The sequence below is a fragment of the Pelophylax lessonae genome, assembly GCF_965119305.1.
Source record: "Pelophylax lessonae genome assembly, chromosome: 7".
NCBI classification, from domain to species: Eukaryota; Metazoa; Chordata; class Amphibia; order Anura; family Ranidae; genus Pelophylax; species Pelophylax lessonae.
Window position 1 is genome coordinate 191,528,493 of NC_138774.1, and position 27,157 is coordinate 191,555,649.

The 27,157-nt window shown below is 40.8% G+C and overlaps 1 protein-coding gene across 1 annotated transcript in view; it reads right to left on the minus strand.

The window, feature by feature from the left end:
- LOC309559821 (uncharacterized protein) overlaps nt 1-26,739 on the minus strand; it is a gene marked incomplete at its 5' end in the record, with an annotated part of 43,655 nt that extends 16,916 nt beyond the window's left edge. The window contains 3 exons of the mRNA XM_082263255.1: nt 14,181-14,360; nt 21,415-21,936; nt 26,610-26,739. Of these exons, the coding sequence (XP_082119381.1) occupies nt 14,181-14,360; nt 21,415-21,936; nt 26,610-26,739 (832 nt within the window). The remainder of the gene's footprint in view (nt 1-14,180; nt 14,361-21,414; nt 21,937-26,609) is intronic.
- Nucleotides 26,740-27,157: the final 418 nt, after the last annotated feature.

Genomic DNA, 27,157 nt, shown 5'->3' on the forward strand with positions numbered 1-27,157 from the left:
TCTTTTTTTTTTTTCTTTTAAGGGGCCCTTCTGATGCTCTTACTATATATAATGATTTGTAAAACGATTGAAATACTTCTGCGATTTGTGTGGTTACATGTACCAGTTTTCCTATATTATTTAGAAGTTTCTCTATATAGCCTTTTGATTTCTTCTTCCTGAGTATATTTGCAAGGTATTTTCCTGGCTTGTTTCCCCACTGATATCTCTTTTTATTGACTCTATTAAAGAGGTTGTAAACCCTTTTTTTTTTTTTCTTTTTCACCCTGAAAGACAAACACATAATGAGCTAGTATGCATCACATACTAGCTCATTATGAAATACTTACCTTAGAACGAGCCCCCGCCGTGCCGCCCGCTTAGCTGTATGACGGGCGACATGTCCAGTCGCCCGTCTTCCGGGATCACGGCATCCAGCCATCTGATTGGCCGGAGCCGCGGTGACGTCACTCCCGCACACGCGCGCGAGAGCCGACGGTCACAGCACGGAGTTCTGAAGGAACGGCACCAGCGGCCGTTCCTTCAGAGCGCATGCGCCAGTGACGTCACTGGATGCATCTAAGGTAAATATCTCCTAAACGGTACATGTTTAGGAGATATTTACAGTACCTATAGGTAAGCCTTATTATAGGCTTACCTATAGGTACAAGTGTCAGAGGAGGGATTACTTTCTCTTTAAATTTCCTCCTAATTTCTAATTCTCTTAACGCATTTAGTTCATCTCTTTTTAGTACCAGTTGATGATGTATCTCCCCCTCCATCTCCATCTTGTGTTTTTGTTCTAGAAAATACAGTTCTTTCAGAATTTGATCCATCTTACCCAATCTCTTTTTTTTTTCCTAGTACCTATTGAAATAATATGCCCCTAATGTATGCCCTATGTATGAGCTTCCCAAACCGTACTCTCCGCCACATCGGTGTCCTTTTTAATAGAAAGTATTGTTCTATTTCCCTCCTTATTTTCCCTTCTACTTCTTGATCTTGAATTAGTGTCTCATTAAGTCTCCAGTTATTCGTTTTATGCTGTATCTCTGTCGTCTTAAGCTCCATTATCACTGGCGCATGGTCAGAGATTGTTTTCACTTCAATTGACGTTTTATCCACCTTGTCTAACAGTCTATGTTCAATTAATATGTAATCCAGCCTTGAATAAGAGCCATACACGGGGGAGAAGAAAGTATAATCCTTTACATTTGGATGTTGAATCCTCCATATACAGTATCTAGTAATTGATACTGATGTAACCATTTCTTCAATACTTTAAACTGACCCTCTCCATTCTTTCGGGCATGGCTCGATACATCCATCACAAAATTAAAGTCCCCGGCAATGATGATCCCACCCTCTCGAAATTCCATAAGTTCTTTTAACATCTGTTTTAAATAGTTCATTGGATTCTTACTTGGGTAATATACATTCGCCAATGTATATAGTCCTTCCCTTCTAATACTCCCTTCAGGAACATATATCTACCATCCGGGTCTATCCTTCTGTCTTTTTCCTTGAATATTACATTTTATGCGAATCCCATTGCTACTTCCTTAGCTTTACCAGTATCCGAGTCCCCATAGAACCATGCTGGGTAATCTTTTGATTATAATTTTATTCTACATTCATGGGAAATATGGGTCTCCTTCAAGAAGACAATGTCTGCTAAATAGTGTTGAAGTTCCCTAAGAATTTTATGTCTTTTTGTAGGGGAATTGAGACCTTTAACATTGTATGTCAAAACCTTCATCTTATTTATGACCATTTTGGATATTTATTCCACTCTATCTCCTCATCCATCTTCCACTTCCATCTCCTTCCCACAAAACCTTGAGGAAATATTCACTTCTATCCATGATAAGGTTCGGCCTAGTTCTTATCTTTATTAAAATTAACTTTATTAAAAGAGATGCAAAATACATACTTACAAACGTAAGTTTTAACAAAGGCACATCAACATGAACGTAGTATCAACTAGATTGTCGCATCACGGATGTGAAGTCCTAATGGCTTTAACTGAAACTGTTTTTTTTTTATGCCATTTGGACTTCACATCTGTGATGCGACAATCTCGTTGATATTACGTTCACGCTGATGTGCCTTTATTAAAACTTTTGTTTGTAAGTATGTATTTTACATCTCTTTTAATGAAATTAATTTTATTGGGGATAAACGCTAGGCCGATGCACCCTCGGTTTATCTTTTCTACTACTGTTTCTCTGCCTCCTGCGGATCCGCCCCTTGCAGTCTCCACACCCACGTCTCCAAGCCCTTTATGCAGCTTAGAACAGAGGTTATGTGATTGCTTACACAAAAAATAAAAATAGTTATTTAGAATTTATGCATATACATTACTGTGCAGGTTTTAGGTAGGTGTGAAGAAAAAAAATGCTGTAAAAAAAAAAAAAAAGTAATGCGTTTAAAAAATATATTTTGTTTATTTTTATCAATTCACAAAATGCAAAGTGAGAAAACAGAAGAAAAATCTTAACCAAATAAATAGTTGGTGTGACTACCCCTTCAAACCAGCATCAGTTCTTACACTTGCACAAAGTCAGGAATTTTGTAGGTATGTATATGATTAAGCAATTATACCAATCGAGTGTTAATGATCATCAACTTCATATGTAGGTTGAAACAGTCATTACCGCTTGCCGACCGCCGCATGACTATTTACTGCGGCAGTCAGCCCTGTACAGGCAAAGCGTCGTAGGGCTACGTCGCATGCCCACGAGCCTCTGGGGGGCGAGCGCGCACGGCGGAGGCGCACTCCTGCCCCCGCTCGTTCCCTGCCTTCCCCGCGTGAGTGACCGGCGGCTCCGATGTCCGCCGGTCACTCGCGGTCTCCCTCTGGAGAGGGAGAAAGGCAGGCGGGTAATGAACACAAAGCCGCCTGTCATTCTCCCTGGTGTAACAGCAGAGATCATACGATCCTGCTATGTAGGATCGTATGTCTCTGTGGTTACATCAGAAGCCACGTCCCCCCACAGTTAGAATCACGCCCCTAGGGATACATTTAACCCACTGATCACCAATAAAGTTAACCCCTTCCCTGCCAGTGTCATTTTTTACAGTAACAGTGCATATTTATAGCACTGATTACTGCAGTAATGTCACTGGTAACCCCAAAAGTGTCAAAAATGTCAGTCAAGGGTCCGATCTGTCCGCCGCAATGTCGCAGTCCCGCAAAAAAAAAAAAATCGCAGATCGTCGCCATTACTAGTAAAAAAAAAAAAAAAAAAATGACATAAATCTTTCCTATAGTTAGTAGACGCAATAACTTTTGCACAAACCAATCAAAATACGCTTATTGCGATTTTTTTTTACCAAACATATGTAGCAGAAAACAAATTGGCCTAAAATGTTAAAAAATTTTGATTTTTACATTTTTTTGGGGGGAATTTTATATAAAAAAAAATGTGAAAAATATTGCTATTTGTTCAAAATTGACGCTCTTTTTTTGTTTATAGTGCAAAAAATAAAAATCCCACAGGTGATCAAATACCACCAAAAGAAAGCTCTGTTTGTGGGAAAAAAAGGACATCAATTTCATTTGGGTACAGCATCGCACGACCGCGCAATTGTCCGTTAAAGTCACGCAGTGCCGAATCGCAAAATAGGCCCTGGTCTTTGAGCAGCCAAATCCTCCAGGGCTTAAGTGGTTAAAGGGATTGTAAAGGCAGAAGGTTAACAAAAAAAAAAACCTTGTGTGCAGCAGCCCCCCAATCTATATCCAGCAATGTTGCAGGAGTTTCTCAGCTGCCCAGGACTCCCCTCCTCATTGGCTAAGACAGCAGCGTGGCGCAATTTGCTCACACTGCTGTCAAAGTCAGTCAGCCAATCATGAGGGGGGGGGGGCAGGCCAGGTCACAGATCTGAATCGACACAGGGAGCTGTGACTCCGCTCGGGTGGCAACCGAAGAGGGACCCAAGAACAGGAGGATCTGGGCCACTCTGTGCATAACCAAAAAAAACAAAACGAGACTTTACAATCACTTTAACTGAAACAGAAGCAGCTATGTAGGAGGCTTAAAACTGAGTGAAGAACAGCCAAACTCTGCTACTAAGGTGAGGTTGTGGAAGACCGTTTCACATCACAGGTCATACACCATGACAAGACTGAGTACTCAAGGTAGTTACAGTTGTGCTCAAAATTTTGTATACCCTGGCAGAAATTGTAACAGTTTGCCACTGATATTAAAAATATGACTGGTCATGCCAAAAAACTGTCTTTTATTTAAGGATAGTGATTATATGAAGCCATTTATTATCAAATAGCCGTTTGGCTCCTTTTTAAATCATAACAAAAGAAATCACCCTAATAACCATGATCAAAAGTTTACATACCCTGGAATGTTTGACCTTGGTACAGACACACAAGGTGTCACACACTGGTTAAAATGGCAATTAGAGGGTTATTTCTCACATCTGTGGCTTTTTAAATTGCAATTAGTGTCTGTGTATAGTGAATGAGTTTGTTAGTTTCCACATTGATGCACTGAGCTGGCTAGATACTGAGCCATGGGGAGCAGGAAAGAACTGACAAAAGACCTGTGTAACAAGGTAAAGGAACTTTATATAGATCGAAAAAGACAAAAAGATATCCAAAGCCTTGAATATGCCAGTCAGTACTGTTCAATCACCTAATAAGAAGTGAGAAATTCAGGGATCTCTTGATACCAAACCAAGATCAGGTAGACCAAGAAAGATTGCAGCCACAACTGCCAGAAGAATTGTTCAGGATACAGAGAAAAGCCCATAGGTAACCTCAGGAGAAATAGAAGCTGCTCTGGAAAAAGACTACTGCACTAATGCTACAAAATATAAATTTGCTCGACAACACCTTGACACGCCTCTTCTGGATTTTTTGTGGCACTGGCACAGTAAAGGTTTCTGGCAACTCAACCATGCAGCTCATTTTTGTTCAAGTATCATAGTATTATGCTCTAAAAACAACCACACCATTGTATCTGCCTGAGAAATACAGGTAGATCCTTATCCATCATGCCATAACATCAGGGAGGCATGTGACTGGCCCCAAAGTTATTCTGCACCAGGACAACGTCCCCAAACATACAGCCAATGTCATGAAGAGCTATCTTTAGCATAAAGAATAACAAGGAGTACTGGAAGTAATGGTATGGAACCCACAGAGCCCTGATCTCAACATCATCGAGTCTGTCTTGGAATAAATAAAGAGACAGAAGGAGTTGAGGCAGCTTACATCCACAGTAGATCTGTGGTTAATTCTACAAGATGTTTGGACCAACCTTCTGCCTAGTTCCTTCAAAAACTGTGTGTAGGTGTTACAGCATTTTCACACCTGCCTGGAACTTTTGCCCAGTAACATATATATATATATATATATATATATATATATACATACATATCTATACACACAGTATCTCACAAAAGTGAGTACACCCCTCACATTTTTGTAAATATTTTATTACATGTTTTCATGTGATAACACTGAAGAAATGACACTTTGCTACAATGTAAAGTAGTGAGTGTACAGCTTGTATAACAGTGTAAATTTGCTGTCCCCTCAAAATAACTCAACACACAGACATTAATGTTGCTGAAAACAAAAGGGAGTACATCCCTAAGTGAAAATGTCCAAATTGGGCCCAAAGTGTCAATATATTGTGTGACAACCATTACTTTCCAGCACTGCCTTAACCCTCTTGGGCATGGAGTTCACCAGATCTTCACAGGTTGCCACTGGAGTCCTCTTCCATGACAACATCAGGGAGCTGGTGGATGTTAGAGACCATGCGTTTCTCCACCTTCCATTTGAGTATGCCCCACAGACGCTCAATAGGGTTTAGGTCTGGAGACATGCTTGGCCAGTCCATCACGTTTACCTCTCAGCTTCTTTAGTAAGGCAGTGGTTGTCTTGGAGGTGTGTTTTGGGTCGGTATCATGTTGGAATATTGCCCTGCGGCCCAGTCTCCGAAGGGTGGGGATCATGCTCTGCTTCAGTATGTCACAGTACATGTTGGCATTCATGGTTCCCTCGATGAACTGTAGCTCCCCAGTGCCGGCAGCACCAATGTAGCCCCAGATCATGACACTCTCACCACTATGCTTGACTGTAGGCAAGACACACTTGTTTTTATACTCCTCACCTGGTTGCCGCCACACACGCTTGACACCATCTGAACTAAATACGTTTATTTTGGTCTCATCAGACCACAGAACATGGTTCCAGTAATCCATTTCCTTAGTCTGCTTGTCTTCAGCAAACTGTTTTCAGGATTTCTTGTGCATCATCTTTAGAAGAGGCTTCCTTTAGTGGCTGTTACGGAGACATGGTTTAATGAAAGAAATGACTGGGACATAACCATACCAGGGTACTCTTTATACAGAAGAGACAGAGAAGGCAAGAAAGGAGGAGGAGTGGCCCTGTATGTGAAAGATAGCATTAAATCTAACCTAATACAAGTTGGTGAAGCCAACATAGAGTCAGTTTGGGTTACATTGCAGTTTGCTAATCATGCAGTAACTGTGTAGGTGTGATATATAGACCACCTGGTCAAGTCAAAGAACTAGATGATCTACTAGTTGAAGAAATAGCTAAAATGACAATGAAAGGAGAAGTTATCATTATGGGAGATTTCAATCTTCCAGATATAAACTGGAAAACCAAAATAGCAAGTTCTACCAGGAGTACAGATATTCTAAATTCCCTACTGGGGTTGTCTCTGCAACAAGTGGTTGAGGAGCCAACCCGGAGGGAGGCCATTTTGGATCTGGTATTCACAAATGGGGATTCGGTATATGATGTCACTGTAGGCGAAACCTTGGGATCCAGTGATCACCAGTCAGTGTGGTTTAATATAAGAACTGTGAAAGAGTCACACCACACAAAAACAAAAGTTTTAGATTTTAGAAAAACAGACTTTTCAAAAATGAAATTAGTCATAAATGAGTCCTTATCAGACTGGTACGGATTACATGGAGTCCAGGAGAAATGGGACTACTTAAAAGGTGCATTATTGAAGGCAACAGAAAATTGCATTAGACTTGTCAGTAAAAGCAAAAAAAGGAAGAGACCACTGTGTTACTCAGCAGAAGTGGCCCAAATCATTAAAAATAAAAAGCTAGCATTTTGTAATTATAAAAAAACCCAGAGCAATGAAGATAAGGAAATCTACAAGATTAGGCAGAAAGAGGCCAAGCAAGTTATAAGAACTTCTAAAGCGCAGGCAGAAGAAAAACTAGCTCAGTCTATGAAAAAGGGGGATAAGACATTCTTCAGATATATAAATGAAAAAAGGAAATTAAAACAAGGAATAACTAAATTAAAAACAAAGGACGGAAGGTATGTAGAAGAGAATAAAGGGCTAGCCGACTGCCTTAATGAATACTTCTGTTCAGTTTTTACAGAAGAAAAAGGAGAAGGACCTCCACTTGAAAGGATGACTAATGAATCGTTTGATGCATGTGTCTTTACAGAGGAAGACGTTCTAAGATTGCTGTCTAAAGTGAAGACAAATAAGTCACAGGGTCCTGATGAGATACACCCAAAATTATTAAAAGAGCTTAGTGGTGAGCTGGCAAAACCATTAACAGATTTATTTAACCAATCATTAGTAACAGGAGTCGTCCCGGAAGATTGGAAATTGGCAAATGTCGTGCCCATTCACAAGAAAGGTAGTAGGGAGGAATCGAGCAACTATAGACCAGTGAGTCTGACATCAATAGTAGGCAAATTAATGGAAACCCTATTAAAGGATAGGATTGTGGAACATCTTAAATCCCATGGATTGCAAGATGAAAAACAACATGGGTTTACTTCAGGGAGATCATGTCAAACAAATCTTATAGATTTTTTTGACTGGGTGACTAAAATAATAGACGGTGGAGGTGCAGTAGACATTGCATATCTAGATTTTAGTAAGGCTTTTGACACTGTCCCACATAGAAGACTTATCAATAAACTGCAGTCATTGAGCATGGACTCCCATATTGTTGAGTGGATTAGGCAGTGGCTGAGTGACAGACAACAGAGGGTTGTGGTCAATGGAGAACATTCAGAACAAGGTCATGTTACCAGTGGGGTACCTCAGGGATCTGTACTGGGACCAATTTTGTTTAATATCTTCATAAGTGATATTGCAAAAGGCCTCGATGGTAAGGTTTGTCTTTTTGCTGATGACACAAAGATATGTAACAGGGTTGATGTTCCTGGAGGGAAACGCCAAATGGAAAAGGATTTAGGAAAACTAGAAGAATGGTCAGAACTCTGGCAACTGAAATTTAATGTGGATAAGTGCAAGATAATGCACCTGGGACGTAAAAACCCAAGGGCAGAATATAGAATATTTGACACAGTCCTGACCTCAGTATCCGAGGAAAGGGATTTAGGAGTAATTATTTCAGAAGACTTAAAGGTGGGAAGACAATGTAATAGAGCAGCACGAAATGCCAGCAGAATGCTTGGATGTATAGGGAGAGGTATAAGCAGTAGAAAGAGAGAAGTGCTTATGCCACTGTACAGAACACTGGTGAGACCTCACTTGGAGTATTGTGCGCAGTACTGGAGGCCATATCTCCAGAAGGATATAGATACTCTAGAGAGAGTTCAGAGAAGAGCTACTAAACTAGTACATGGATTGCAGGAAAAAACTTACCAGGAAAGGTTAAAGGACCTTAACATGTATAGCTTGGAAGAAAGAAGAGACAGAGGGGATATGATAGAAACTTTTAAATACATTAAGGGAATCAACTCGGTAAAGGAGGAGAGCATATTTAAAAGAAGAAAAACTACCACAAGAGGACACAGTTTTAAATTAGAGGGGCAAAGGTTTAAAAGTAATATGAGGAAGTATTACTTTACTGAGAGAGTAGTGGATGCATGGAATAACCTTCCTGCAGAAGTGGTAGCTGCAAATACAGTGAAGGAGTTTAAGCATGCATGGGATAGGCATAAGGCTATCCTTCATATAAGATAGGGCCAGGGACTATTCATAGGATTCAGATATATTGGGCAGACTAGATGGGCCAAATGGTTCTTATCTGCCGACACATTCTATGTTTCTATGTTTCTATGTTCCTTCTGGGAAGACAGCCATGCAGACCAATTTAATGCAGTGTACAGGGTGTGGTCTGAGCACTAACAGGCTGACCTCCCAACCATTCAACCTCTGCAGCAATGCTGGAAGCACTTTTCTTTTTTTCAGATCTTCAAAGAGTTCTTTGCCATGAGGTGCCATGTTGAACTTCCAGTGACCAGTATGAGAGTGATATCAAATTTAACACACCTGTTCCCCATTCACACCTGAGACCTTGTAACACTAACGAGTCACATGACACCGGGGAGGACAAATTGCTAATTGGGCCCAATTTGAACTTTTTTTTTACTTAAGGGTGTACTCACTTTTGTTGCCAGCGGTTTAGAAATGAATGGCTGTGTGTTGAGTTATTTTGAGGGGACAGCAAATTTACACTGTTATACAAGCTGTACACTCACTACTTTATATTGTAGAAAAGTGTCATTTCTTTAGTGTTGTCACATGAAAAGATATAAAAAAAATATTTACAAAAATGTGAGGGGTGTACTCACTTTTGTGAACACACACACACACACACACACACACACACACACACACACACACAATATCATTGTTTCTCAACCTTTTTTCAGTTGAGGCACCATTTAAAATTTATGGATAATCTCGAGGCACCCCATTCTAAAATGTAAAAACTATTCGAATAGTTTAACACAACACAGCAACATCCTCACGTAGGACACCCAACATTAGAGGTGATTTATTCTTCCAAAGCAAATACACTTTTACAAACTGGTACTAACTAGTATTCCAGTGTTTCTCTTCTCCCTCAGTTTTTCTCAATCATTCAGCTACAGTGACCCCAACACTGATGGAGAGGGGCAAGGAAGGGTCAAAGAAGAATGCTATGCAGGAGACAGACATCCTCCTTATTAATTGTTGAGGCCATTGGTCGTTAGGATGCCGGCAGTTAGAAGGTTGTAATGGTGCCCAAATCAAACCTGTGACTTTGTGTAACTAAAAGGCAGGCTTCATCCTCAGACTGGCTTGTATACAATTTTTGGTATTTTTTTTAGGCATTTTGCCAAGGCACCCCTGAAGAAACCTCAAGGCACCCCAGTGTGCCTGGGCACACTGGTTGAAAAAGGCTGCACTATATTGTCAAAAGTCTTAGTCCGTAGGGTTCAATATTGAGTTTGCCCACCCTTTGCAGCTATAACAGCTTCAACTATTCTGGGAAGGCTGTCCACAAGGTTTAGGAGTGTGTCTATGGGAATGTTTGACTATTCTTCCAGAAGTGCATTTGTGAGGTCAGGCACTGATGTTGGACAAGAAGGTCTGGCTCTCAGTCCCCACTCGAATTCATCCCAAAGGGGTTCTATCGGGTTTAGATCAGAACTCTGTGCAGGCCTCCCCAAAATTAGCTCATCCGTGTCTTTATGGACCTTGCTTTGTGGTCCAAATCATTTGGTGGAGGGAGGATTACAGTGTAGGATTGTTTGTGATAAGCTTGGCCCCTTAGTTTCAGTGAAGGGAACTCTTAAGGCGTCAGCATACCAAGACAATTTCATACTCCTAACTTTGTGGGAACAGTTTGGGGATGACCCAATCTTGTTTCAACATGACTGTGCACCAGTGCACAAAGCAAGATCCATAAAGACATGGATAAGCGAGTTTGGGGTGGAAGAAGTTGACTGGCCTGCACAGAGTCCTGACCTCAACCCAATAGAACACCTTTGGGATGAATTGGAGTGGAGACTGCAAGCCAGACCTTCTCATCCAACATCAGTGCCTGACCTCACAAATGCGCTTCTGAAAGAATGGTCAAACATTTCCATAGACACACTTCTAAACCTTGTGGACAGCCTTCCTAGAAGAGTTAAAGATGTTATAGCTGCAAAGGGTGGGCCAACTCAATATTGAACCCTACAGACTAAGACTGGGATGCCACTAAAGTTTGTGTGTATGTAAAGGCAGGTGCCCCAAAAAGTGTGTGTGTGTATATATATATATATATATACACACAGTGGGTACGGAAAGTATTCAGACCCCCCTTAAATTTTTCACTCTTTGTTATATTGCAGCCATTTGCTAAAATCATTTAAGTTCATTCTTCTTCCTCATGAATGTACACATAGCACCCCATACTGACAGAAAAACACAGAATTGTTGACATTGTTGCAGATTTATTAAAAAAGAAAAACTGAAATATCACATGGTCCTAAGTATTCAGACCCTTTGCTGTGACACTCATATATTTAACTCAGGTGCTTTCCATTTCTTCTGATCATCCTTGAGATGGTTCTACACCTTCATTTGAGTCCAGCTGTGTTTGATTATACTGATTGGACTTGATTAGGAAAGCCACACACCTGTCTATATAAGACCTTCCAGATCACAATGCATGTCAGAGCAAATGAGAATCATGAGGTCAAAGGAACTGCCTGAAGAGCTCAGAGACAGAATTGTGGCAAGGCACAGATCTGGCCAAGGTTACAAAAAGATTTCTGCTGCACTTAAGGTTCCTAAGAGCACAGTGGCCTCCATAATCCTCAAATGGAAGACGTTTGGGACGACCAGAACCCTTCCTAGAGCTGGCCGTCCGGCCAAACTGAGCTATCGGGGGAGAAGAGCCTTGGTGAGAGAGGTAAAGAAGAACCCAAAGATCACTGTGGCTGAGCTCCAGAGATGCAGTCAGGAGATGGGAGAAAGTTGTAGAAAGTCAACCATCACTGCAGCCCTCCACCAGTCGGGGCTTTATGGCAGAGTGGCCCGACAGAAGCCTCTCTTCAGTGTAAGACACATGAAAGCCTGCATGGAGTTTGCTAAAAAACACCTGAAGGACTCCAAGATGGTGAGAAATAAGATTCTCTGGTCTGATGAGACCAAAATAGAACTTTTTGGCCTTAATTCTAAGCGGTATGTGTGGAGAAAACCAGGCACTGCTCATCACCTGTCCAATACAGTCCCAACAGTGAAGCATGGTGGTGGCAGCATCATGCTGTGGGGGTGTTTTTCAGCTGCAGGGACAGGACGACTGGTTGCAATCGAGGGAAAGATGAATGCGGCCAAGTACAGGGATATCCTGGACAAAAACCTTCTCCAGAGTGCTCTGGACCTCAGACTGGGCCGAAGGTTTACCTTCCAACAAGACAATGACCCTAAGCACACAGCTAAAATAACGAAGGAGTGGCTTCACAACAACTCTGTGACTGTTCTTGAATGGCCCAGCCAGAGCCCTGACTTAAACCCAATTGAGCATCTCTGGAGAGACCTAAAAATGGCTGTCCACCAACGTTTACCATCCAACCTGACAGAACTGGAGAGGATCTGCAAGGAGGAATGGCAGAGGATCCCCAAATCCAGGTATGAAAGACTTGTTGCATCTTTCCCAAAAAGACTCCTGGCTGTATTAGATCAAAAGGGGGCTTCTACTAAATACTGAGCAAAGGGTCTGAATACTTAGGACCATGTGATATTTCAGTTTTTCTTTTTTAATAAATCTGCAACAATGTCAACAATTCTGTGTTTTTCTGTCAGTATGGGGTGCTATGTGTACATTCATGAGGAAGAAGAATGAACTTAAATGATTTTAGCAAATGGCTGCAATATAACAAAGAGTGACAAATTTAAGGGGGTCTGAATACTTTCCGTACCCACTGTATGTATATATATATATATATATATATATATATATATATTATATACACACACAGTGGATATAAAAAGCCTACACACCCCTGTTAAAATGTCAGGTTTCTGTGATGTAATAAAATGAGACAAACATAAATAATTTCATAACTTTTTCCACCTTTAATGTGACCTATAAACTACAACTAAATTGAAAAACAAACTGAAATCTTTTAGGGGGGGGGGGGGTGAGGTAAAAATAATGATAATGACCCAAAGCATACATCCAAATCAACAAAGGAATGGCTTCACCAGAAGAAGATTAAAGTTTTGGAATAGCCCAGCCAGAGCCCAGACCTGAATCCGATTGAAAATCTGTGGGGTGATCTGAAGAGGGCTGTGCCCAGGAGATGCCCTCGCAATCTGACAGATTTGAAGTGTTTTTGCAAATAAGAGTGGGCAAATATTGCCAAGTCAAGATGTGCCATGCTGATGGACTCATACCCAAAAAGACTGAGTGCTGTAATAAAATCAAAAGGTGCTTCAACAAAGTATTAGTTTAAGGGTGTGCAACACCTATGCAACCATATTGTTTTCGTTTTTTATTTATACTTCCCTCCACCTAAAAGATTTCAGTTTGTTGTTCAACAGTACAGTTTATATGTCACATAAGGTGGAAAAAGTTCTGAAATGATTTATCTTTTTTACCTTGTCTCATTTTTTTAACATCACAGAAACCTGACATTTTAACAGGGGTGTGTAGACTTTTTTTTTTATCCACTGTATGTATATATATATATATATATATATATACCAGTGTTGGGGTAGTTGCTCAAAAAATGTAACTAGTTACTAGTTACTTCTGTAAATTGTAATGAGATTACTTTACTAGTTACTGCATTTGAAAAGTAACTTCACTACTTATTACTTTACTCTCCTCTTTCTTAATTGACCGTGTAGAAGAAGATACATGACAGTCTTTCTGCATAGAGTTTATTGTATAAACACAGGCTTTAGGAAACATGAGAACAAAACCTGAAAAAAACAGAATAAAACATAAAGTGCAACAAAAAGTCATAAACTTCATCCCTCTCTATTCTTCGAAATAACGATTGTATCGCACGACTTGGGTAACGCAGGAAAGCGCGTTCCTATAGCCTAGTAAAGTAGTGTAGTTACTTCCTATAGCCTAGTAAAGTAGTGTAGTTACCAATATTAGTATTGTAACTAGTTACTTTACTTAGTTACCAAAAAAAGTAATGTAGTTACTGTAATCAGTTACTTTGTAACTAGTTACCCCCAACACTGATATATACACATACATACATACATACATACACACACAGAAATATTTTGCCCTGCATTCTAATTCAATTTTAAACTGAATGTTTTACAAGATGTCGGTTCACATAAACTGTAAGCATTGGTTCTTGCTATATATCTTTTTGACCTGATTCAAGCTGTTTTTGGGATGTTTTTAGACTTTTAAGGGGAAAAATGTATAATACAACGATCCGATCAGTCTCGGCAAAAGTATGCACTCACCTAAAACTACAAATAGAGCTGGTAGCACAATTTGGTGAAAAATCTTTGCAGAAGACGGTGATAAAACGGAGGCTGAACAATTCACTTCTGAAACATTCCACACAATCATTCCGTTGAGGTCTGGTGGATAGTGGCAAATCACCAAGGTGGAGTCATTCAATCTGGAAGCGTTAACTAATTCTGCAACACATAAGAGAATGGTGTCAAAAGATTAGAAAAAAGATGGAATAAATGCTTATTATTGCAGAAAAGAAAAAATAAAACTATATGCGGTTATTACATGTAATAAAAGTATTTAGTATAAGAATTCCCCTGACTTTTTGTACATTTATACATATTTTACTTCATATTGATGTGTTGACCAGCAAACATTACAGGGGGAGATTATATGGGGAGAAAATGGCCAAACAAAGAATATATAAATATAGTGGCACCTTCCCCTATAGAGTCATAGTGGAAGCAATGGGTCCAGATATGCCAAGGACATGTAGGAGAGGGGGACTGGACAGATAGGAAAAGGAAACCAGCATATCTGGGAAATGGGGATTTAAATGTGCCTGTCAAATACCTTAGATTATATAAAAAGTCAATTTTGTAAAAAAATATATCAAAAATTGTATTATGCATATATCAAAGGAGTCATATCATATTTGTATTACAGACATATAAATAGTCGCAAAAATCTTTACAATACAGTTGTCCCAGAAGGGTAGTACATGAATGAGTCTATTGCTGCATCAAAGCGTTTCGCTGAAGATGCTTCATCAGGGTCCAGCAAGTTTAAATCCACAATAAATAATAGAATTATACAATGATATCAAATCTAAAAATAGACAATATAATAGTTATAACATGAAAATGAAGTAGATATACAATTTTAGAAAATGTTGATAATAATCATGATGTTCGTCAGAAAGTATATTTGCGTCAAGTAGTTATAAATTCTCATCATAATTATACAAATTTCAGCTTCACAATATCAAGAGAATATACACAGGAATATAAAGGGTTCTAACAAGGGTTCTTCCTTGTTCATCCTTTCCCCCTGTTTTCCCTTCCCCTCTCCCCCCCTCCCCCTTCTTTTCCCATCTACCCTTCCTCTCCCCCTTTTTTAAAACCCTTTATATTCCTGTGTATATTCTCTTGATATTGTGAAACTGAAATTTGTATAATTATGATGATAATTTATAACTACTTGACGCAAATATACTTTCTGACGAACATCATGATTATCATCAACATTTTCTAAAATTGTATATCTACTTCATTTTCATGTTCTAACTATTATATTGTCTATTTTTAGATTTTATATCATTGTATAATTCCATTATTTATTGGGGATTTAAACTTGCTGGACCCTGATGAAGCATCTTAAGCGAAACGCGTTGATCCAGCAATAGACTCATTCATGTACTACCCTTCTGGGACAACTGTATTGTAAAGATTTTTGCGACTATTTATATGTCTGTAATACAAATATGATATGACTCCTTTGATATATACATAATAAAATTTTTGATATTTTTTTTACGAAATTTACTTTTTATATAATCTAAGGTATTTGACAGGCACATTTAAATCCCCATTTCTCAGATATGCTGGTTTCCTTTTCCTATCTGTCCAGTCCCCCTCTCCTACATGTCCCTGGCATATCTGGACCCATTGCTTCCACCAAACATTACAGGGGCTGGTATAAACTTTAACACTGTCTGGAGAAGCTGTCACAAAATAGGATCACCCTTCGTCTTACCTACATTGGTCACACAGCAGTATTTCCTCTGCTGGCTCAGTGATTCTCACTAAACATGAATGCTTGGCTGAGGTGAATGGTTACATCCAGTCAATGCAGAGTGGAAGAAATTGATCCTTGCTGTTGATAGTGATCAGGACAAGTTTTCTAGCTTGCCTAATCAGCTCATCACATCATCCAGACAAATACAAGCAGATTGAGCAACTCCCACTTTTAGCCTAGGAAGGTGTTTCTCAACCATTTTTCAGTCAAGACACCCTTTAAAATTATTCCCAATTTCGAGGAACCTCATTCTAAAATGTAAAAAGTGAAACTAATACTTTTACAAAACACAGCATCATTCACACATGTAGGACACCCAACATTACAGGTGATGTATACTACAAAGGCAAACACACTGGTACTGATAAGTATTTCAATGTTTCTCTTCTACCTTAGTTTCTCTCCCTTACTCAGCTAATGTGACCCCAGTGCTGATGGAGAGAAGCAGGGTAGGGGGAAACAAGGATGCTCTGGAGGTGTTCAACGTCCTCCTTATCAACTGATGACATCATAGGTTGTTAGGATGCCGCTGAATAGGTGGTTTTAATGGCGCACAATGAAAACCTGTGGCTTTATGTAACCAAACATTAGGCCTGAGCCACCTGCTGGCTTTTATACATTTTTTAGGCAATTTTTTTGTCTAGGCACCCCTAAAGAAACCTGAAGGCACCAAAATGCTGGTCTAGGACTATGGCTTTATATCTGTAAATAGGTGTCTTGAATAAAGCAAAAAACTATAGTGAAAGATCCCATCCCCCACAGATGTTAGAAGGAAGCTCATTGAGCCCACTAGTCTCGCCTATTAACTGACCTTAATTTGGCCAGAGAGCTCCAGACAAGGAAAAATTGAATTTTTGACTTACCGTAAAAACCATTTCTCTGATGTTCATTGACGGACACAGCTCCTGATCTTCATAACCATTGGATTATACTGCCCTCTAGAGGAATAGGACACTAGGCAGAAAAAAAATCTGGCTACGCCTATGGGCAGTCCCAGGGGGTATACTTTCTCTCTGCTATAGGTACTCAGTTTTGTTACAAGCAGTGTCAGAAGAATTAAAACTCCACAGAGGGGTGGGTGCTGTGTCTGTCAATGAACATCAGAGAAATGGATTTTACGGTAATTCAAAAATCCCATTTTCTCTTTCCTTCATTGACAGACACAGCTCCAGCTCTTCATAACCATTGGGAAGTCTCAAAGCAGTGTTAAACATGAGGGGTGGAAACAGAAAAAAAATGTCCAAGGCTAAACGGTAGCCAAACAGGCAACAGGACCTAAATCAAAACTGGAGCACACCAGAAAAAAAAAATACACCCTCAAAGAGGATCAGGTCCTCTCAACAGCAGCCTTGTGGCCAAAAGAAGCATCTGCAGATAGAAACACAACCGCTTTATAGAACTTTGTGAAAGTCTGCACCGACGACCAGGTGGCTGCCTTGCAAACCTGCGTCACTGACGCCTGTTGATGGAAGGCCCAAGAGGCACTAAGTGCCCGAGTAGAGTGCGCCTTGACAGGGAAAAGAGGAACCTGAACCCTGATGGAATAGGCCTGAATAACCGTCTAATCCATATGCAAATGGTCGCAGAGGAAGCGGACAACTAAAAGACTCCGTAGTTGGCAGGTACACCCTAATTGCCTGGACCACATCCAAGGCATGCAAGGCAATTTCCTTCGGATGTTTTGGCCTGAGACACAGGGAAGGCAACACAATATCTTCATTCAAATGAAAATCAGAGACAACCTTTGAGGGGAACGATGGACAGGGGCAAAGAACCACCTTATCTCTGTGATTCACCAAGTAAGGTGAACGACAGGGTAACGATGCTAGTTCAGACACCCTATGCGCACAGGTGATAGCCACCAAAAAAGGTGACCTTCTGAGACAGCGTAAGCAAGGGAATCTCCCAAAGATTCTCAAAGGGAGGCTTCTGGAGGACTGAAAGCACCAAATTGAAATCCCAAGGGCGCAACGGAGACCCTCCTGGAGGAACCAAATGTCGGACACCCTGAAGAAAGGTACGCACCAGGGAGTGTGTGGCCAAGGGTCGTTGAAGAAGAGCGCCAAAGCTGACACCTGGCCCTTGATGGTAGTCAAGGCAGGCAAATTTCTGTTCAAACCCCCCCCCCCCCCCATTGAGGGAAGGTCAAAATCCACATACGATGTTAGATCTTCCTAGAAGTAGATTTCCAAGCTTTTAACAGCGTTGGAATCACCGACTAAGATAAACCTCTATCCATCAGCACATGGCGTTCAACAGCCAAGCCGTCAAAGCCAGCGACTGTAAAGCAGGGTGGAAGATTGGTCCTTGGGACAGCAGATCCTCCCTGAGAGGAAGCTTTCAAGGAATGTCGGTGACAAGCTGCACCAGATCGGCATACCAAGCCCAGCAAGGCTAGTCCAGAACCACTAAGATGACTGGAATCCCTTCTGCCTCGATCCTGCATATAAGTCTTGGCAGTAGCTTGAGAGGAGAGAAGGAGTAAATCAGACGATACTGACCCCATGGGGCAACCAGCGCGTCTGTGGTGTCCGCCAGAGGATCCCGCGACCGAGCCACAAACCTCTGCACTTTTCTGTTGAGCCGAGATGCCATTAGATCCACCTTGGGGATGCCCCACCGGAGACACAACTGATGAAACACCTCCAGATGAAGGGACCATTCCCCTTGGTCCAGCGCCTGCCGACTGAGGTAATCCGCCTGCCAGTTTTCCACCCTGGGAATGTGTACGGCAGAGAGGGCTGGAACAAACCGTTCTGCCCTCCTTAGAAAGCCGGCTACCTCCAGAGTCGCCAGGACACTAATTGTGCCCCCCTGGTGATTGACATAAGCCACGGCCGTGGCATTGTCCGTTTGAGTGCACACTGGACATCTGTCCAATGATCCAGACACAGTCTGATCGCTCGGAGTGCCAAGACATTAATCGGTACATCTTCCAGTGTCCAGTGGACATCTTCCAGTGTCCAGATCCCCTGAGCAGAATTTTTTCAGAGGACATCTACCCAGCCGGACAGGCTGCCATCCTTGGTGACCACTGTCCAATACAAGGGGAGAAAGGATTTGCTCAGCCGAAGAACTAAGACACAATATAAGGGACTCCTTTGTTCCCTAGATCTGATTTCCAGAGAGTGCGGAGTCTTGTCCCATTTGGCCAGAATCTCCCTTTGCAGGGACCTCATATGCAACTGTGCACACGGAACCGCCTCGAAGGTAGACCCCATCAGGCCCAGCACCCGCATGCAAGTACAGAGGAATGACCATCTGCTGGACAGCAGGAGACAAATTGCAGCCTGCAATTTCTGAAGATTGTCCAGAGGAAGGAGCACTCTGGCCAAGGCCAAGTCCAGAGTCAGACCCAGATAGTCCAGCTTTGTGGATGGAACCAGAGTAGACTTCTGAAGATTCAGAATCCAGCCGAACTCCCGCAGAGTTTGTATGGTGATTTCAAGGTGTTCCACAGAGCGGTAGGAGACTCCACTCACAGGAGATCGTCCAAGTAGCCCAGTACCGCGATCCCCTGTTGGCGTATTAATGCTAGCACCGGGGCTAACACTTTTGTGAAGACCCGAGGAGCAGAGGTGAGACCAAAGGGTAACGCCACAAACTAATAATGCTCCTCTCCCACGGCAAAGCGGAGGAAGTGCTGGTGACAGGCACATTATAGAATGTGAAGGCAAGCATCCTTGATGTCAATAGAGGCAAGAAAATCCCCCTGATGCAGGGATGCCACCACCGTGTGAATGGACTCCATCCTGAACTTCTGCACCTGCACAAAGCAGTTCAGCACCTTGAGTTTCAGGATTGAAGGCACCTTGCCTTCCTTCCTGGGAACTGTAAACAGATTTGAGTAAAAACCCTGAAAACATTCCGAAGTCAGAATCGAGACAATCACCCCTTGAAGTAACAGGTATTCTACTGCCCCGAACAGACCCTGTAAACGGTCCGGGGACAGGCGCAAGTTGGAAGGAAAGAACCTTGCTGGGGGACAAGAGTGAAACTCAATCTTGTAGCCAGACCGAATCACTTTGTGGACCCACTTGTCTTGTACCAGGGAAGTCTACGGATCCAGAAACCAACAAAGACATCCCCCCACCCCTGATACAGGTGAGGGCGCACCTTGATGCTGAAGGAGCCTTGTCCGCAGGGCTGGAGAAGCCTGCTCTTGGCTTGCCAGACCAGGTTTGTTTGGATCCTCCAGAGGGGGCCCTGAAAGGCTTCGAGCCCTTGTCAGTTGCCCCTAAAGGAACGAAAAAAACCTTCTTATAAGCTGAGAAGGAGGGCCCACGTCTATGACGAGGTTCCTTGCCCTTAGTAGCCTGCGGAAGAAAAGTACTCTTTCCCCCTGTGAGACTTTTAATGATGTCATCCAGGGTAGCCCCAAACAGGCGATCCCCTTGAAAGGGAAGATCAGCTCCCACCCCCAAAATTGCTGCCCACGGCAATGGCAAACAACCGCAAAATGGCTGCCGGACTACACAAACATGGCCGCCGTGCATAGAAACACACAAGCTACCACCTTGAGGCTCCTAGGGACCCAGGAGGGATCCCTAGGCCTCAGGGATAGGCCCAGACAGAAAAGGGGGGCCTGGCAGAAGTCTCCAACAGGTACAACCCCACCCACACAGCCAATCGTCCAGTCGCTGGTGGCATACCCCCTCGGTCCCCATCGCCAGCATAGTGCCCTGCTCCAACCCCAGGAGGTGGACCAGACCACCCACACAGACCCAGAATTCCTATGAGGGGGGGTAGATTGGGAGACAGATGAAAGGGGGGGTGCCTGGTGGGAAGGAGGAGAACCCAGGGATCTGACCGTCCCAAGGAGGGGCCCATGTCCACCCCAAAACCCTTCAGGAGGAGAGGGGGGGACAGCTACTCACTATACCAGGAACCAGGTGGGCACCGCTTCAGACAGAACCCCTCGCCATTTAAATGGGGCTGTCAGCCAGGAGGAATGCTGCGACTCAGGCCGAGACCCGGTCGTATGCGACCTCGCAAGGCATTTAGTTCGCAGGCCAGCCCCTGTCCAGTGGAGCTGAGGTCCGCACGCTCCTGCTGTCCAGAGTGGGCTGACCACTGGATCTACATTATCCAGCCCATCGCCCAGTCTGGCAGTTGATTGTAGATCTCATAGGAAAAAAGCAGGAGAAAAAAATTCTATCTAAAAAGAAAAATGTTGCCAGGATGAGAGATCCCAGCAAGGAACTAGGTTCCTATTGTAAACAGAGGGAGTATACCCCCTGGGACTGCCCATAGGCTTAGCCATATTCTTTTTCTGCCTAGTGTCCTACTGCTTTAGGGGGCAGTATAATCCAAAGGTTATGACGATCAGGAGCTGTGTCCGCCAATGATTGAAAGAAAAACAGCTTTTTACATTTTTTTTTACAAATTGTGTATATAGAAATTAAATAAAGGTTATCTAAATATTCTGACATATTTAAATACCTTGTAAAAACAGTATGAAATCTTTCTGCTCACAGGAGCAGTTCCACGGATTCCCATGCAATCTTAAAGTGGCATTCATGGAAGTGAACACTTTACGTTCAAGTGATGAAATCTTATTGTAGGACAAATCCAGAGAGGACAGTTTGCTAAGGGTGGCAAAGCTCCCACTTTCAATTCTGCTAATTTCATTCCTGCTAAGATTTAGAACTTTCAAACCAGAATATCCTTCCAGCATACCAGGACGCAACTGGTGAATCAAATTTCCAGCCACGTTGAGCTGCTCCAAAATTGTGGAATCATGAAACCAAGAGGATAATAGAGTTGTCAACTTGTTGTTCTGAAGCTCAAGAGTAATCAGTGATGAGAACTGCTCAAAGGCTCCTGATTCAATGCTATGAATTCTACTTCCTGTGAGTGTGAGGGTAACAACAGACTTCAACTTTGGATCAGAAAACACTGTGGAATTGATCAAGCCAACATCTCTTTCTTCAAATATAAGGGTCTTGGTGCCTTCACTGTAATCTGTTAGTAATAAAACAAGGGTTAGGACAGGCTAAGTACCCAAATCTAAATACATAGATGCTAATAAAAGACATAACATACAGTTTTAACCTTTCCTAATCTATGCAGAAGTAAAAGCAAAAGTGTTAGCTGTAGAAAACTTTAATGTTACAGGATGCCCTCACATTATGTAATGTTTACCTTTATATTGGGAACAATTTATTGCAGGGCGATCTTATTGCTGGAATTTCCAAGAGCTAATGTGAGCCAAAAATGACAACAAATTCCACATATATTATTAGTGATCCTGCAATAACTTATTTAAATAGAAGCATGGCTTCCAGATGTCATTAAAATAAACCAAGTCTGTTTCAAACACAGCCAGAAACAGAAGCCTCCTTCAAAAATTAGTCACACAATAGAGCTGCACGATTAATCGTTAAAAAATTGTGATCTCGATTCACCCCCCCCCCCCCCCCCCCTCACCCCTCACGATCTTAAAACAGTCCTTGATTCTTAAAAAGCTGTTCTCTGTCTGCTCACTCACAGCCGTAAAAAAAAAAAAAAAACCCTTCGGGAAATGTTTATCAACATTGTTAAGGCTGCGAGAGAACTATAAACACAATGTTTTACATTGTATCATTTTGTTCTTTTAGATCAAAGGAATTAACTTCTGTCTGTAAGTGAGGGCAGTTTTACCTCTAAGTGCCGGTTCACATATATGCAATGCTGGTACCCTGCAAATCCACTGCGGGTTCCCATATCGCATTCAACTCGCAGGCAGTTCACACTGCCATATGTGAATCATTGGGGGTGTAAATACAAAGTTAACAACACCCCCAGATCAGTTCACATATTGCAGTGCGAACTGTCAGTTCGGACATGAATCGGATCACAGGTGTGAACATCAATGCGATCCAATTCTAGTGCGGGTCCAAAAAAGGGACCTGTGCAACTTTGGTCCGAATCCAATGCGAATTCAGCCATACAATCTGTATGGCGGAATTCACATTGCACACATATCGCATGTGATTTTCACATCAGTGCGCTCCGAATCACATGCGAAGTCTGTCATGGCACATATGTGAACCGAGACTCAAAGACTAAGCCTTTTTCTGACACTTGTTGCTTACAGGTTAAAACCAGTATTTTTTGCTAGAAAAATACTTGGAACCCCAAAACATTTTATATATATATATATATATATATATATATATATATATTAAGCAGAGACCCTAGAGAATAAAATGGTGATTGTTGCAATGTTTTATGTCACATTGTATTCACGCCGAAGTCTTTCAAACTCAGTTTTTTTTTGGAAAAAAATACACTTTAATGAATTTAAAAAAAAAAACGAACAGTAAATTTAGCCCAATTTTTTGTATAATGTAAAAGATGATGTTGTGCCGAGAATCGTGAGACAATCGGAATCTTTATTCTAAGCAAAAAAGTTGTGATTCTCATTTTATCCAGAATCATGCAGGTCTATCACACAGCATCCAATATTTGAAACTCACCCCATCCAAATAGTTGTATACCAAAGCATAGTCACTGAAAGATATGTATATTTACAGTTTGGCACAAAATTTTTTTACTATTCTAAAATAAACAAAATGAAATGGAAGCTGCAATACTACTTATAAACCTGTAGGTGATGCTGTCATCAAGTTACTGCACATGTCTATGCTACAGCTGAAACCTTTGTTGACATAGCAATCATTAAGCTATATAGTAACTAGGGAGGGACACAACCAAAATTCTTAAAGCATATCTAAACACAAGAAAATAATTAAATGTATTGCAGCTTACCTTTCCTTGTGGTGACTGATATGGTTTTATTCTTTTAGGCTGGGTTTGCATATATGCTGGTTTAGTTTCGGTGCAGAGTCCGGTGTGGTTTCCATTCAACGATGATTCAGGTGCAAATTTGACACTGAAATTGCACCGGAATCGGACTGAAAAACGCACAGGACCCTTTTTTTAATTCGTCCTGCAACGGGCTCCAATTGAAAGCCAGTCTGGTTCATGTTATACGAATCAGAAATGGTTCAAAACGCATCCGATTGGCATATATGTAAATCAAGCCTTAAACTTCTGAACACACATCTTGTCTTAGGGTGACAACCATACTGTATCTAGGAGGAGCAGTGTTGTCTTCCTAAGAAGGGAGTTTGTTAAGACTGAAGCCCCGTACACACGTACCGATCGTCGGCATACAAATGTTCGTCTTTTCTCCCCGGGATGTCGGTGTCTGTTGAAAAGTGCAAAGACAGCACAAGGACAGCACAAGAATTTTGTCTGCAGACTTCAGCTGACTGCAGAAGTGATGTCATGTAATGGTTAACTTTCCCTGTGTTTTTAATTTTCTGAGCATGCCCAGTCTTGCAAATCTGCGGTCTGTCGGCCGAATTCTGTACTGACAGGCGAACAATCGTCCGTTCTGGTGTCCGCAGACAAAAATTTTCATGTTTGCACGAAAGACTTTTGTCCGCGGATTGTGCGCAGACATCTGTCGGAGGCACCATACTAACACGCGTACAATCGGCAGATCTTTCGTCCGCCGACGTTTGTATGCCGACGATCGGTACGTGTGTACGGGCCTTAAGTAACACTCCCATCCTCTCCATAACATAGTAGGAGGTGTTTTGTGGTCAATCGAGACAGTGAAAATACTAAGTGAAAACTGTAAAAACCGTAGAGAGTACAGGAAGCTGTCAACTTTCAAGATTTCTAGCTGGATGAACAGCTATTTTTTGCATTTTTTGAACAGATATAACACAACACAATGCTTTCAATTATATATTTACCATACTATAGGGAAGCAATAAATTGGTGGTTAGAGTTTACATACACTAAATACGCGCAAGCATTTTTCCAGCAACAGCCTAATAAAGCAAACTTTTGATAATATATGGAGAAATAAAAAAAATTAAAAAAAAAAAAAACTAAAAACTAAATGGGGCTAAAATGACTTAATATGGGGTAGAGACTTAGTAAATTTAATGTTCACTTTAAAAAGTTTACTAATAAAAGGATCACGTCCCCTTATTTACTAAGGTCACTTTATTAAGAGAAGCATCTTTATTTCTATTGTATATCAACTCCAATGGCTCCTCAGCAGCTGTAGCACTACAAATGATAGCGTATGATAAATTTACCAGGGCTTTCTGGCAATTAAAGTATTTCCTTTGCAAAGTGCTTTTAATGGGCTGCTTTGTATAAAAAAAAAAAGCTTATACATGCTTAACATTTTTTTTTTTATCGCTAATTATATTTTGGTGAATGCTACACTAAGAATTAAGTAGCCAGAATATATTATAACATTCTATTTTTTGTTAACTCATTTTTTCTGACAATATGAGAACTCCAGACGCTTTATCAATTTCCATTTAACGAGCAACCAATTTTATTTTTGTCTTTTTTTACTTGATTGGCAGGCTCTGATGCCATGATATAAGGGAGGTGTAAAGGATAACTATCAGGATAAAAATGACAGCCAATGTACAGCAAATATACAGACATTAGTCAACTTTTGTTCTGGTAATTTATTGAATTATTTCTCCTAGGGCGTCATTTAGCAAAAAACTCTGTAAAAAAAATATGCACATATTCACTAGTGAATACATTCAGTGAAAATAAATAAAGAAAGCATCTATGGTGCCTAAATTAATACATTCAGTGAGACGCCATAAAGAAAGCATCTATGGTACCTAAATGAATACATTTAGTGAGATGCCATAGAGAAAGCATCTATAAGTACCTAAATTATTACATTCAGTGAAACGCCATAAAGAAAGCATCTATGGTACCTAAATTATTACATTCAGTGAAACGCCATAAAGAAAGCATCTATAAGTACCTAAATTATTACATTCAGTGAAACGCCATAAAGAAAGCATCTATAAGTACCTAAATTATTACATTCAGTGAAACGCCATAAAGAAAGCATCTATAAGTACCTAAATTATTACATTCAGTGAAACGCCATAAAGAAAGCATCTATAAGTACCTAAATTATTACATTCAGTGAAACACTATAAAGAAAGCATCTATAAGTACCTAAACTAATACATTCAGTGAGACGCCATAAAGAAAGCATCTATGATACCTAAATTATTACATTCAGTGAAACGCCATAAAGAAAGCATCTATAAGTACCTTAACTAATACATTCAGTGAGACGCCATAAAGAAAGCATCTATGATACCTAAATTATTACATTCAGTGAGACGCCATAAAGAAAGCATCTATGGTACCTAAATTATTACATTCAGTGAAACGCTATAAAGAAAGCATCTATAAGTACCTTAACTAATACATTCAGTGAGACGCCATAAAGAAAGCCTCTTATGGTACCTAAATTAATACATTTAGTGAGACGCCATAAAGAAAGCATCTATAAGTATCTAAATTATTACACTCAGTGAAACGCCATAAAGAAAGCATCTATAAGTACCTAAATTATTACATTCAGTGAAACGCCATAGAGAAAGCATCTATAAGTACCTAAACGAATACATTAAGTGAGACGCCATAAAGAAAGCATCTATGGTACCTAAATTATTACATTCAGTGAGACGCCATAAAGAAAGCATCTATGGTACCTAAATGAATACATTCAGTGAGACACCATAAAGAAAGCATCTATGGTACCTAAATGAATCAGGGTATCACAATGCGTAGTCCAGACTCACCTTTCTGAAAAGTCTTGCAGTAATATACTCGGTCTGCATCAGATCCAGTGCAGGTGGCTGCATTATTGTTTACCATTCCCAAAAGCATTACAAGTCCAAAAAAGGCTGCAAAAGTGGTGAACAATGTCATAAATGCCACAACACATGCACTAAAAACTTGAAGGGAAGACAGACAAAACAAGATGAGATACATAGCTACAAACATTCAGAGAAGAAGACAGATATATTGATTTTGCAAACTCTGGTGTATTGTTTATCAGATCTAAAAAGAAAATTAAGCATTTTTCAATCACCTTTTGAAAATTTTCATTAAAAGAAACACAAAATAAATAATTATGTTTCGCTTTCCTTTTGATCTGAAAAGCAGTCAAATGGAAATCTTAATGAAACTGTCACATAACTTTTTTTGGGATTTTTGACTATAATTCAGGTCACAGACCAGATAGATACATCGCTAAGGTTTTATATACTGTATACACACATTTGAAAATGTATATATTTGAATATATAGCAGCATACCTTTCATCTCCATGGTGTGTGTATGGAGG